At 41.0% G+C, this 15,363-nt stretch overlaps 1 protein-coding gene across 2 annotated transcripts in view; it reads right to left on the bottom strand.

Annotated features, from left to right (window-relative positions):
• The window catches only part of AKAP10 (A-kinase anchoring protein 10), a 60,150-nt gene that overhangs the window by 9,947 nt on the left and 34,840 nt on the right, over window positions 1-15,363 (bottom strand). The window contains exons 10-14 of one of the 2 annotated variants that reach the window (XM_041001549.1): window positions 13,902-14,075; window positions 8,598-8,707; window positions 5,766-5,848; window positions 1,052-1,104; window positions 320-418 (exon numbers count right to left, since the gene is read on the bottom strand). In XM_041001549.1, the coding sequence (XP_040857483.1) occupies window positions 320-418; window positions 1,052-1,104; window positions 5,766-5,848; window positions 8,598-8,707; window positions 13,902-14,075 (519 nt within the window). Of the gene's footprint in view, window positions 1-319; window positions 419-1,051; window positions 1,105-5,765; window positions 5,879-8,597; window positions 8,708-13,901; window positions 14,076-15,363 lie in introns of both variants that reach the window. The other variant, XM_041001548.1, reaches the window with a different exon arrangement.

A 15,363-nucleotide genomic window follows, 5' to 3' on the forward strand; every position in this document is an offset into this window, starting at 1 on the left:
ATGCCTGTCTCTCTTGGTTGAGGTGCTCGATTATGGGCTAACCTAGCTCCAGCAGCAATGCGTGACCTCTGTGCAGGCACTGCCCAGGATCAACGACTACTTGTGGCTCTATGTTCTAGGACTTATGAAACCCACTGAACCCTGGTAGTTCTTTCCTTGGAGATGTGCATTTTCAACCCGTAGATTACTGTTCAGCCAGCAACCTCTCTAAATCTCTGCAACCCTCTCTTGAAGGCACACACAGAAGCCTCCTATGCCCTGCTTAATCTCTACGGCCTTGGAATAGAACACTTTTCAGTTTTACACAAGTCACCCTTACCTTTGTAGACTTCTCCAGTGGTGGTGGATCATACTGTGCCTGTTGCATTACGTCACTGACTATCATTTTAGCAATCTTCCAAGCTAGCTCTTCTTGGGCCTGGAGAAAGTAATTCAAACTGTTGATAATGGTTATTAGAAGGATCAAGATGTAAATAATCAACGCTCTAAACACAACTGCATATCGAATCATTTCTACTTATCTGGATCAGAAGGACATCCTCATGTATGGAAGAAACCTGACCACCCTCTGGCTGTGATACACAAGCATAACTATCTTCCAGGATCAGTTAGTGGGCATCAAACACCATGACTGCTTTCATGTTAGATGGCCAAAATTAGACATTTTTCTACACTAATCTTCTATTTCTACCTCTCAATGCATTAAACTACTCAAAACGCAAGCCTCTGCTTTTAAAAGTGAAAATAAGAGTGGAGAAGGAAAACATCTGATCTTTCTACATGGATTACTGATGCCTGCCGGCTGATGGAAACTTGAACACGCGTATCTCCTCAGTGGCCAAGGTCTCTGGACTGGAGATACCTTCACTCTACTTCCAGACACCTGTAAGTGCTACAAGGCCCTCCTCATCCTTTCCTGTTACTTCTTGGATAAGAGGACATGGATGGGCCATGTTGCTTAGGTATGGGAACTAAACAAAGAGCACCTAAAACTATTTGGACACAGGTGGTACTTATAAACGGATATCTTCACGATGAAAGCTGAATTTACCTCATCAGTATTTCCTTGCACCCATTTCTTCATAGCTTGGGAGAACATGGATCCTAGTAAACAAAGCAAAACTGAATGTAGATTTCATGTATAATTTTACATTGAAAAAATGCTTTTACTTAAAAGCTGTTCTTGTCTAAAGATGGATATTCTTTCCTAATATGATGCCATAAAAATATTAAGGATTATTACCATTAATAAACTGGTTATACTGCTTCCATAGCAAATACTTAACTTGACAATTCAATGCTAGATTTTCTATCATTGCTTATACCTACAATGCCATGATGCACTTAAGTAGCAGAATGTCTAACTTGTAACTGTTACGAAAGGACTATACTATTGTAATAATATGGGGGGAAACAGGAAGTAAGAGTGGGAACGGGAGGAGGGAACCCCTGTATCTACAAAACTGTATCATGGAAAATAATTTTTAAAAATATCTAGTTTGGAAACACCAAGGTTTGAAACACATTTGAAAAGTTGTTCCTAAAGTCTAGATTTTCTTCTCCTTTTCTCTCTTGATGGAAATCAATTATTTACTGTTGCAGAATTTGCAGCAAACATGAAAAACCAAACCAAACCAAATCAAACCAAGCCAAACCAAGCCAAACCAAACCAAACCTCAACCAGGATATTGCTCTCAAGTAAAACCTAGCAATATGTTAGGAGACACTGGTTCACTTCTTATATTTTCAAAGTTTCCAGACCAGCTCCTCACAAAAGGGCTTCAGTGCAGATTTTGCTGCTCCATGCTGGATGTCCTATCTGCATAAAGCAGGAAAGTGAGAGCACCGTTTCAAACAGCCACGTGCCATGCAAGCTGCAGCACAGCGCAGCTTCTAGGCACACAAGACAGTGTCTGTACTCGGACGCCGAGAACTGTCAAGGAAGAGTCTAACCTGTTTCCATTCACGAAACACATGGTTTGCCCTTTCGTTCAATAGTTTAGATGTCACTCCTTAACTTTGCCTCAAACTAAGGACATTACTATCGGATTATTTTGGCAGTCAGCCAAGGTTTTGAGTAAATGGAATACACAACCCTTATGAAAAAAATATAAAACCTGAACCCTTTCCCCTCATTAATTTTTTATTATCAGCTAAAAGTGTGAATAAAGTTTAGCTAAAGTTGACCAGCAGGCAGGGTCCAGAGTCTGTGTCTGAAGTTTAACTCTGCTGCCGGCCAGGCTCAGCTGCAGACCACGTGGCTGACATGCTCTCCTCACTCCTGTAACATGCAGCCTCTCTGGGGTTCTACTGTTAACATTCTCTTCTTTAACACAATCTTTCTGAAGACTGTCATCCTATCCTATAGCTTCAACTTCATGGCAGATGCAATCATTGGAGCTGAGTCCATCCAAGCCAGAAGCCAGGAGCTTCCTCCAGATTTCCCACAAGGATGCAGGGGCTCAAAGATTTGAGCCAGTGTCCACTGTTTAACCAGGCCATTAGCTGGATTGATGCTAGAACCACAGGCAGAAGAAGCTCACCCTACTATGCCAAGGTGTCAGCCCTCTATTACATGCTTTCAATGTCACTTAAGTTGCCTTGCTTGCTTGAAACAGAATGAGGTTTCTCAAACCCTTCTAAAAACTAAGTCTTTTTCTCCAGGTCCTATTACTAGGTTTCCAAAGAAAGAGAAAGGTAGAAGAAAGGGGACCTGAGGCTTACAATTATTGACAAGATACTCTGAATATTCTGAAGCCAAGCCCTTTATTTGCTATTCAGCTGCTGTGTAACTCCTAATGAATAACAATTTCCTCATTTGTAAACCAGGGAGATGCCTACACAGATACATCATCTCAGAACTGTGAGAGCTAAAAAATGCTAACAAACAGCCACTAACTATGGCCCAAGAAGGGTTAACAGTATTAGTGCAAAAAAGGCAATCAAATTTTAAAATGAGTTTTCTCTTGGATATAAACATGGCCCATAATCTTATCACAAATGTTAATGAAAATTTAAAAGATTAATTAGTTCGATGTACAAATACTCATTAATGAGTACCTATAACATGCAATGCATAATTTTACCAACAAGCAGTATAATACCAAATAAGACAAATCACACCACTACTGAGGCAACAGTGCAGTCAAACAGACCAAAAGTAAGTATGCAAGCGAATGAGCAAGCCAGTCAGACAGCGAGGAGGAAAAGAAGCGGCATGCTGGTACAGATGATTTCAGATCACACGGGCTGGGAGGCTGCTTCAAGAGGCAACACCGACATGGGAAGGAGGCAGTCGCTGCCTAAAAGCTGTGACAGCAAACAGCGAGGGTAGAGGAGTGAAAACGGAAGAAACCCCAGAAAAACGAAAACAGGAGAGTTCGTTTAGGGTTTAGTTTACAGAAGGAAGAGTGGTTCAAGGTAAGGTTACACTTGTAGAGGCTAGCAGGAACATTTGCAGGTCACAGCAAAGAGGCTAGATTTTATTTCAAGGGCAACAGGAAGGCATGGTGGAAGAGATAGGGCAGATAAGTAAGCAGTGAAGTATGCTTAAGGCAAGAAACTTCACAAAGAGGTAAAGGGAATAACAAAAAATTTAAAAATTACTCATCTGAACATTTTATGTATACCCTCAGGAAATATCTTAAACATGTAAGTATACACCAATAATATAATATCAGTAGACTTAAAAATATCATAGACGACAATATCTATGATATGTTCTATGCAAAAATGTATTGCTCGAATTATTAAGATTTTAGGCATAACTTCTAGTTTGTAAAAAATGAGAGAAAAGGTGGGAGAGATAGAAGAGGTGCCTCAAATTAATAATGTAAGTAGCTTGATTGATGGGTTTACTTGGCAGAAAAAATAATCCAGTCACCATTACCTTGAAATGTAACCCAAATGTGGCTATTTTAACCTACCAGCCTAGCCCACAAACACCTAAGACCACGACTCAGACTGTATGCCAAGAAGTTCTGTTTCCTCCCAGCTCCTCTGACATCACTTCTATCTTCCTAAACGCTGTTGGAGCAATCCCTTTAAAACATCAATCACACCACACCACTTGCCGACTCCAACTTGCAATGCATCTCCAACACTTGGAAGCCCTTGTCACAGGCTCTGCTGCCCCTCTCAGTGCCCCACCTTCTCCCATTCAATCTGTAGGTCACCCCACTGCAGCCAAGCTACCCACACTCAGTTACCTGCTCTGGTTTCCACCAAATACACTCTTCTTCTAGATACTGCCAGGACTGGCTTTCCTGCCTCATTCAGGTCTTTTTCCCAACATGCTGCCTCCTCAGTGAGGCTTTTCCCGACAGCCAGCTCTGACGAGGAGCCCCTATCACCCTCCCAGTCCCGTATCTCGCCTTTTACATTTATGCACATGTGAACATGCAGTATTGATACTCTTCACAAAGAAGAGACGCACTTAGCGGCACTCCAGGCATTCCACTGTGTTTCAGAGTGAGTGAGTAATACAAAAAGACAGGCAGTAGAAGCAACAGAGAATTTTTGTTTTTTAGTATTTTTATTCATAATATGCATTAATTCTTATGAAACAAAACAAAGTGGCACATACTCAACATCTACATATTTGAAACAGCAGCATTTCTTTGTGAGTTGTCAGAGGTACAAGTCCAAGTCAAGAAAACAAAGCAAAAACAGTTCAGACCTTTTCTATTAATACTCGAGGCCAAAAGCTGCCTAATGGGGCCAGTGCTGAAGTGCCGGGGAGGGCGCTACAAGATGAAGATCTCTCTCTCCATTTCACTCTTTCAAATAAATAAAATAAACCTTTAAAAGGAAAAAGGTACCTGGTGACACTGCACTATCTATCCTGGCCACTCCTCACTGGGATCATGTAACACTTCCCCTGTTCCAAGGCCATCACTGATTGTTTCCCAGTGTTCACCTTTCACTCAACCCAAGACACAGAACTATTACACTCTAAGTTTCTTGGCAATGAGACTCCTATCCTCTAAGCTGTCCAGTGGATACACAGTGGAATACGCAGAGAGGAACTCAAAACTTATTTCCTTGAAAGAACTTTCCAACAGTCTTTTACATTCTACCCAACTGAGACTTTTCTGTCAAAATAGAACATACACTAATTATGTGAATAAACAGGTTATCTCCTTAACTGCGGCATTTGTTTTTGTTAGTTTACTCTGTCATTCACTAAACAATGCAGTACAGCTCATTATCCAACTATGGTTTCATTTTAAAAACAATGTAACAGATACCATTTGAATTAATTTTTACCTTCCCAAACTTCCTATGAAAATCAACTGTTTCTAAGCAGAAATCAACCATAGAGAACACATCTGTCAGGAAAGATTTCTGTGTCTAATGCATAGACTGTGTCTAAGACACTCTGGCAGATTATATCGAATACAGATCTTTCAACAATGCATATTTCCCACACATATTTCAAAATAGCTTTAAGTAATTCTGAGGAAATGATTATTAATAAAGGTTCTCAAAATAAACCAGAAATCTATCTGGAGCTTGCATATTTTGTCATTAAGCAAAAAGGCAACCAACATTTCTCTTATTTCCATTCCTCTGTAACGGGGAAGCAGGTTCAGCGGCTTGACTCAGAAGAGATTTCAGAGAAACCTGCTCACACATCCTGACTCACTTACGCCTACAAACAAGGACGGACGTTGGTTTTATCACTAATTTAAACCTTATAGGGCCCTGACTTACAGTCAGTAACGGAGTACAGGCTTAATACGGAGTAGAAAAACATCACCAACCTTTTGATTTCTTCACATCCGGTTCAGGCTCAGATTCTCGAATGAACTGCCCCAAGTCACTAACTCTTCCAAATGTCATCTTCCTAAATAAGACCAAAAAAAGGGTGCAATTTCTAAATTTAGGGAAAGAAAAAGATCAATTTTATCTAAAGTGGGACTACCTTGAAACAAAACATTCCTCCAAAGAAAAATAACTGCTGACTCAATTTTATCCAAGATCCCAAAATGCTTAAGAAATATGACACATTATTAACCAGTTCACAGATGAGAAAGGGCACAAGAATAGCCAAGATAACCTCATAAAAGAGGAAACAAGAATAGGACTTACTACAACAATGATCAGAATATTACAAAGCCATAGGCTTATAAAGCAAAATTAAAAAGTAAAAAAGGTCTGATTTTCAAAATATTACCAGCCAATGAAGCAATTTCCAAAACCATAGCATTCTAAAGTTATTAATAAGTCAGACAACCAAAAATATGGAAAGATAAGTAACTTATTAACAGAAGAAAAAATCAAATAAACATAGCAAAAGGAACTCAATCTCTCTAGCAGTTATTCAAGATTGGAAAAAATGCTAAAGTTTGTTATTAGTTTTGACAAAGACATAGGGAAAATTAATATCCACATTACTGGTTTAGAAAATGTAAAAAGATACACATACCCTTTAAGGCAAACTGGGAAGATTTACCAAAATTTAAAACTGCCTCTTGGTACGAAGAAGCATATTTAAAAAGAAGTCCTTTGCCATACTGATTAATATCAAAACATACAAAAGAGGCAGAACCCACAATGCAATACTTTTTTACATAGGAGTTACAATAAGACATCTGATGTTTAATTTATGTTATGTATTTCAACCACAGCATAGTTAAAATCAGGTATAGAATAGCATAGCAAAGTCTCTGAGACTTCTGAACGCAAAGTACAACATACAGAATGCAGTGTAATACTATTTACATAAAAATAAGCAAGCAAAGGTTAGTGTCAGGCTATGCAGTTAAGCCACAGCTTGTGATGGCACCAGCATCTCTTTCTCCAGCTCCAGTTCAAGTCCTGGCTACTCCACATCCTTAAGGATGGGCCTGGAAAGGCAGCGGGAGAAGGCTCCCATGCTTGGAACTCACTACAATTCTCGGCTCCTGGCTTTGGCCTGGCCCATGTGGTTGTTGGGGTCATTTGGGAAGTAAAACAGTGGCCAGAAGATCTGTATCTCCCTCTTTATGCATTTTTTTGCAATGGAAGAAGCTGGTCTTTGTTTACTTTTCAGTACTCTAAGTTCTTGAGTGGACACAGCATCACACACAGGGTGTGCCCAGAGGCCTGTGGCCTTGCAGGAAAGCTGCTTTGGAGTTTGACATAAACCATGCTACCATTTCTGTGTGCATGAGTCACTTTTCCCCAGATTACTCTGGTTTCCTTAGGTTTGCTGTCAGCAGTCGCTGTGTTTGTTCTCTGCTTTGTACACACAAGCAATCTCTGCCTGAGAAGAATTCAGTTTCATCTGGAGCATAGACACCTGCAAGTTGCAGAATAAATGTGTGGTTCCTTAGAACTGGGAATCACAGACACACTGGAATTTTAGAAAGTTCTATTTCAAGGGCTGGCACAGTAGCACAGCAAACTAATCCTCTACCTGCAGGGCCGGCAATCCATATGGGTGCTGTTTCAGGTTCTACTTCTGATCCAGCTCCCTGCTAATGATCTGGGAAAGTAGCAGAGGATGACCCAAGGTTGTAGCCCCTGCATGTACCGATGGAGAACTGGAAGAAACTAGCTTTAAGTGTACTTGTCAGACACAATGAAACTAAAGCCCCATTTATTTTCATCGAAATATTTTCCAGACTCCTCAGGCTCAAATATTCATGCGCACTTTCTGAAGAATGCAATTAAGCCCACTGAAGTCCCTTTTCTATGGTACCGCTGGGACTCAGGTCAAGGATAGCCTGTTGTCACCAATCCGTTACACAGGAGGTGGTTTTGTGATTTCATCTGTGATCAACTGCATAGTCTATGGATCACTATCTTTTTGCTACAGGCTAAAAAATAATCTAGTTAATTCTTAAATGACATTTCAATCATCTTACATTTTTTATATTTTAAAAAATTTTTGGTTTTGTAGACTGGGTTGGTGCTGTGGCTCAACAGGCTAATCCTCCACCTTCAAGTGCCAGGGTCACATAGGGGTGCTGGTTCATGTCATGGCTGCTCCACTTCCGACCCAGCTCACTACTGATGGCCTAGGAAAACAGCAAGGGATGGCCAAAAGCCTCCAGACCCTGAACCTGTGTGGGAGCTCCTGGCTTCAGATAGGTTCAGCTCTGGCCATTGCACCCATGTGGGGAGTAAACCAACAGATGGAAGATCTCTGTCTCTCCTTCTATCTGTAAATCTGCCTTTCCGATAAAAATAAATGAATCTTTTAAAAATAGAGTAGACATGAAATCAAATGAAATGGCAAGAAACATCTAAAATGCACCATCACTCATCAACTTGTTCAAGACTGTGGGCAGTACCTGCACATGCCGGAAGTGATATTTACAGAGTGTTCACTAGACGTCAGGAATATTCTAAATGTTTCTCATGTTTTACCTCATTTCATCCACTCAACTCAATGAAGTAAAATTACTCTCATTTCACAGTGAAAGAACTGACAGCCAAGAGAAAAACAAAGGAAGTCACTCTAGAGAACTTACTTCCAGCCGTCGTGTACACGGCACCATGCGTGTGGAAGTGCTAAGCACACAATAAGGTAGAAAAAGTTTAATATTTAAATAACATCTGAAAAAATTGCAAAATTGTTTAGACTTACAGAAATGAAATGAGCTTACCCTGCATATGTCCGCTGATAGAGAGATTCGGGATCCAGACTTGCAGCATCCACAATTATTGCTTCGTCAAAATTTTTCAGAATTTTAATACTGGCCTTTTTTACACTGGACTACAAGAAAAACAAAAATGATTAGCCTGTTAATTAGGAAATAGGCCAGTGTTGGGTTTGTAATATGATAGATATGCACAAAATATTCTTTGGTGTCTGAAACACACAAGCTTTCACTTAACTCTTTGACTATTAAGATACTTTATGGCAATGATTCTGAAACGGAACCTCAAACTAGAACTACAGAGGGAAAGCACAGTATTAAAATGCATAAAACACTCGTTTGTACGCTTACTGACACACGTTCCCACAGACGTGCTGTCCTGCCAGGCACCCTTTTTCCAGGGTACAAATACCTACGGGCATACATCTTGCTAATAAACACACAGTCCAACAGTGTTGGCACACACAAACGCCCCCTACTCAGCTACACAACCTTTCTCAACTGGCTGAGGACAGCATGTTCCACCTCCAGCATCCTACCTCCTACTCTTCACCCCCACAGCAGGTCAGTCAGAACTGGAAGTTTTATGAAATACAGAGCTATAGGCTGACCTAGAAACTCCACTTCTAGAAATCCAATTATACACAGTATCACTGTTAATGCAAGAATGACTTATATATGATTTTTTGTTACAACATTATTTCAAATAACAGAAGAATAATAAGTTTAACAGCTACAGCAAAGGTTTATCTTAAGTAAAATAATGAAATACAGACTTACAGAACATTCTATGGGGAAATAAGCTGCCTTAATCTGCTAAAAAGGAACATTCTCTAAGACACATAGCTACATCAAAACGTAAGACACCAGAATAAAGCAAATTAACTCTGAGACTGGTTATTCAAATATCTAAATGAGACACCACAAGGTAACTACAGACTACAAACTCTTCAGTGAGTGTTTGTAGATACCGCACCTGCATCAAAACACTAGTAAAGTGAACTCATTCATGCTGGGATCCATCCCAGAAATGCAAGGTTGATTAAACTTTTGAAAACCAACTGATGTGACACATCATATCAATAGAATAAAACCCCGTACACAGAAAAAACATGTGACAAATCCAACACTTTTTGTGATTAAAAGGGGAAAAAATTAGGATTGTAGAGAACATATTCAACCTGATAAAGAGCATTTATTTATTTTTATTGGAAAGTCAGATTTACAGCAAGGAGATACAGGAAGATCCTCCATCCGCTAGTTCACTTCCCAAGTGGCTACAATGGCTGGAGCGGAGTCTATCCAAAGCAAGAAACTAGGAGCTTCCTCCGGGTCTCCCACACAGGTGCAGGGTCCCAAGGTGTTGGGCTGCCCTCAACTGCTTTCCCAGGCTACAAGCAGGGAGCTGGATGGCAAGTGGAACATCAGGGAAATGACCTGTTGCCCATTTGGGATCCCAGCACAAGCAAGGAGAGGAAGACTTTAGCCACGAGGCCACTGTGCTATGCCCGATAAAGAGTATTTATAAAATCTTACACCTAACATCATAGTGAACAGCAAAACACTGACAGGGACCTGGTACGGTGGCCTAATGGCTAACCTCCTTATCTTGAAGGTACCGGCTCTTATCCCGGCGGCTCCACTTTCCACCCAGCTCCCTGCTTGTGGCCTGGGAAAGCAGCTGAGGACGGCCCAAAGCCTTGGGACCCTGCAGCCACGTGGGAGACCCAGAGGAAGTTCCTGGCTCATGGCTTTGGATCAGCGCAGCACCAGTTGTTGCGGTCACTTGGGGAGTGACTCATCGGATGGAAGATCTTCACCTCTGTCTCTCCTCCTCTTTGTATCTGGCTTTGCAACAAAAATAAATCAGTTTTAAAACAAAACACTGAAAGCTCTGTGATACATGGAACAAGACGACAAGGATGCTCACTTAAGCCACTTTCAGTCAATGCTGCACTAGATCCATGAAGGAAAGATTGAGCAGCCGGCACCACAGTGGGTTAATCCTATGCCTGCAGTGTCAGCATTCCATATGGACATTGGTTAGTGTGTTGGCTGCTCCACTTGAGATCCAGCTCCCTGCTTATGGACTTGGGAGAGCAGCAGAGGACGTCCAAGTCCTTGAACCCCTGCATCTGCTCGCATGGTATATCTGAAAGATGCTCTTGACTCTCAGCTTTGACCAGCCTAGCTCTGGATGTTGTGGTTATGTGGGGAGTGAACCAATGGATGGAAAACTCTTTTTCTCTGTGACTATGACTTTCAAATTTAAAAAAAAAAATCTATTTAATAAAACAGTGAAAAGATAACTCAAAGGAAATATTTGCAAAGCAATTATTTGATAAGAGACTTCTACGTAGACTACGACTGCTTTAAAGAAATAATAAAAAAGAAAACATAATTTAAAAGCGGGCAAAGTAGTTGAATAAACATTTCTCCAAATAGAGAAAAAAAGGTCAACACACACATAAAAACACAATTCATCAGCACTAGGGCACCAGTAAAATGCAAATAAGAATCTCAGCGACATAAAAACTACCTACTGGTATAGGAATAGGTATAATCACCAAGGCAAACAATAAGCTCTGGTGAGATATGGAGCAAACAGGAAACTCCTACACTGCTCATGGGAATTTAAGATGAGGCTGCACTGGGAAACAGTCTGGCAACTCCCCAAAAAGTTCCACAAAGAGTTACCATCTGACTCCGCAGTTTTCCTCCAGATCTATATAATTAAAGAAATGAAAATATGGATCCTCACAAAAACCTTGCATACAATGTTCACATTATTATTACTAAAAATAGCAGAAAGGGAGAAATTACTTAAATGTCCATCAACTGATTTAAAAAACAGCATATCCTTGGGCCCGGCGCAATGGCGCAAGTGGTTAAGGCCCTCGCCTTGCACACCCGGGATCCCATATGGGCGCCGGTTCTAATCCTGGCAGCCCCGCTTCCCTTCCAGCTCCCTGCCTGTGGCCTGGGAAAGCAGTGGAGGATGGCCCAAAGCTTTGGGACCCTGCACCCGCGTGGGAGACCCAGCAGAGGCTCCTGGCTTTGGATCGGCATAGCATGGGCCATTGCGCTCACTTGGGGAGTGAATCATCGGACGGAAGATCTTCCTCTCTGTATATCTGCCTTTCCAATAAAAAAATAATAAAAATAAATCTTTAAAAAAAAATAAAAATAAAAAAAAAACAGCATATCCTTACAATGAAGATTTCCTTACAATGAAGTCTTATTTGTTCATGGAGAGGAATAAAGCTCAGAAACACTCTACACATCGATGAATCTTGAAAACACGATTTTAAGCAATGAATTCAGTTACAAAAGTTCACATATGGTAAGGTTCCATTTGTATGAAACATCCAGAAAACAAAAAGTAAATTAGCAGTTGTCTTAGGTTGATGCAAGGGATTTGAGGCTAAAAATAAATGGAGTTTATTTCTGGAGTGAAAAATAAAGGGGTCAAACGTGTGAACATATTGCAAAACTACTGAATTACACACTGTAAATGTGAATTATCACAATAAAGCTGTACAAAAAAATCAAAAGAAAAGGACAGTATACCATTTATAAAAGGACAAGAGGGACCTTGTAACACAGCAAGGAAAGCCACTACCCACAATGCCAGCATCCAAGGAGCACTGGAGCTCAGGCAGTCCTGCTGCCTCCGCTGCTCCCCTCCCAGTGCAGCTCCCTGCTAACGGGTCTGAGAAGGCAGCAGAAGATGGCGGAAGTACTTCAGCTCTGTCATCCACTTAGAGACCTGGATATGAGTCCCAGGATCCTGGCTGTTGTGAAGCAGTGGATAGGACATCTCTCCCTCCCTGAATCTCTGTCTCTCTTTCAAATAGGTAATAAATATTTACAAAAACAAACAACCAATAAACTCAAAGAGTCAAGAACAGGGAACACTAGTCTATGTCATAAAGCCAGAAAAGTGTATGCCCTACATGAGGAAGGACATGGACAGGAAAGCAGCCCCTGATGTGCTGGCAATACTCTGTGTCTTGATCTGAATGCTGGTAACATGGATTAGTTCTTTTTTTTTTTTAAAGATTTATTTTTATTATTTTTTATTGGAAAGGCGGATATACAGAGAGGAGATACAGAGAGGAAGATCTTCCGTCCAATGATTCACTCCCCAAGTGAGCCGCAACGGGCCGATACTATGCCGATCCAAAGCCAGGAGCCTCTTCCGGGTCTCCCACGCGGGTGCAGGGTCCCAAAGCTTTGGGCCATCCTCGACTGCTTTCCCAGGCCACAGGCAGGGAGCTGGGAGGGAAGCGGGGCTGCCGGGATTAGAACCGGCGCCCATATGGGATCCCGGGCGTGCAAGGCGAGGACTTAACCACTTGCGCCACTGCGCCGGGCCCACATGGATTAGTTCTATGAAAATTCTTCCAGCCACACTTAACTAGTTACTGTGAATTTTTCTGTAGACACAGTATATTGCAACAAAAATATTTTATGGTCAGCACCTGCCTAGATTTTTCAACTGCCTAAATAAAAACCAGACATTCTAGCTTACATCAGAAAACAAAAGGAAAAGTAAACTAATCAGGCTACTACCCATGTTAACTTACTGGGAAGAAAAGGTATTCAGGCGCGCTTTGGTGATGACCAGCAGGATTATCTGACAAACTAAGAAAACTTACTCAAACCGCAGTATCCAAAAATTCAAAATGTCACTTGCAACAGGACTGAGAAAACAACTATGCTCTAGGATAAAGCTTTTGGCGAAGCACACTGCATGGGAAGTAATTCAGGCTGCACTATGTACTGTGTGGCTTTAATCAACTCAGTTAACTCGTGAATGCCCCCTTAGATAGATCTCTTGTCTCAGGAATGTCCCATTTTTATGATTTTGGTGAGAACCACTCAAAGTTTGATATATGAAAGCACTCCCTAAAAACAAAATAAAAAACACCTCACAAAACAAATCCAAACTATCTTAAATACAATATCAAGAAACCTTAAGAGGTCCACTCAATTTTTTCATAAAATGTCATCTTAAATTGTTATTAAAATTTTTAAAACATTTTCTCTAGAGGCTATAAATGGATTTCAAGTCATTTTATTATTAAGAGACACAGTTACAGTACCAAGCAGAAAAACGTCCTGAATAAAACAGTATGACATCTTTATAATACAGTATATTGTTCACCACAATACTATGCTTAGAATATGTAAGTCTAGTAATTTTATTTCCTTCTATGACTTAGCATCAGTTATTGATGTCTGAAGGGAAGGATTTTCGTTTGCAGTGCCTTTTCCTGCTAACAACAGCTGCATGTCAATGAGTACCTGAGAAGCAGAGCTGTCGGGACCGCCTGGGTGGGACTCATCAGGAGGGCCTGAGGGGTTGGGACCAGCCAGTGAAACGTTCCCTCCCAGAAATTCATCTCCTCGAACAGAGTGAATGAGATCATTCAAATACTTGTAATAAAGATTGCTAGACAAAAAGCCAGGCAAGAAGACCTGAAAGAGAGGGAAATCACTGTTTTAAGGTTGAAATCAAACGTAGCTAAGACTTGACTTTAAATCAACTCCCATCCACAGCCCACTAGCTCACACAAATGTTTTACTCTGTTACAGCCCATTATCCTTTGCATAATTTGCACTGTAAGTGCATCAGCAGGAAGCTACAATGGGACCGTGGAAGAGCAGGCAGTTCCAACTATGGATTAGCTTTCCAAGCCATAGCCTAACCCACTGTACCACACCACGTATCCAATAGTGTTCTTAAAGTTAGTTTAAGTTCCTTACACACACATTAGTATGAACTACTTCTCTATTTTTATGCACTTTATTACTCAGAAAGTTAGTATTTTTTATAAGGTACAGATCTATACATCTTTAAATTTGGAAAAAATTGAATCAACAAAAAAATCTTTCCCTGGAAAATAGCTGATGCATATGGTTTACTACTAGCTTTTCAATAATTTTCTATTGTAACTTTTTAAAAGATTCATTTTTATTTGAAAGGCAAAGTTGGAGAAGGAAAGACAGAAAGATCCGCCATCAGCTGGTTCGTTCATTCCCTCAGTGGTCGCAATGGCCAGATCTGGGCCGGTCTGACGCCAGGAGCTTCTTTTGGCTCTCCCATGTGGTTCAAGGCTCCAAGCACCAGGGCCACCCTCCACTGCTTTCCCACGCACACGAGCAAGGTGCTGGATCAGAAGCAGAATAGTTGGGACTAGAACCAGAGCCCAGATCAGATGCTGGTGCTGTGGGCAGAGGTTCAACTTGTTATGCCACTGTGCTGTCCCAAACAACTTGCTTTCCATACATAAGTTAAAATCTAAAATCCCATTTCCATGTATGATGTTGCATAACTCAACTGATCCTTTTCCCTTCTGTATACACACGCCATGCAACATAATCCCAAACGTCTGTCTTCGCTCTGTAAAATTCCTGGTTACATCTACTCCAGTTCATTAGAACCAACCATTCACAATCCGCAAATTACCTTTGCCCTTTACAGGTATCTAGTGATTTTAAAACATAGAATAGTATCCGACTCCCCAGCTTTAGACAACTGCGCATAGGTTACACTGTACCTAGGCAAGAATTATGCTGCTGGGAGAAGAGTAGCCAATAGCTGGTGGGCATCCTGGGCCTGGTTAATGCCAAATTTATGTTACCTATACTAGTGTGCCAGCAGAGTTGCCTTTTCTTTTACCCCCCCAAGATATGTGGGGGACAGACACTGGCACACCAGACAAGGTCTGGGGACCCACTCTGTAGTATGTGTGGGCCCTGGGAA

Source organism: Ochotona curzoniae, unplaced genomic scaffold, assembly GCF_017591425.1.
Source record: "Ochotona curzoniae isolate NIBS_2020 unplaced genomic scaffold, NIBS_Ocur_1.0 scaffold_2453, whole genome shotgun sequence".
NCBI classification, from domain to species: Eukaryota; Metazoa; Chordata; class Mammalia; order Lagomorpha; family Ochotonidae; genus Ochotona; species Ochotona curzoniae.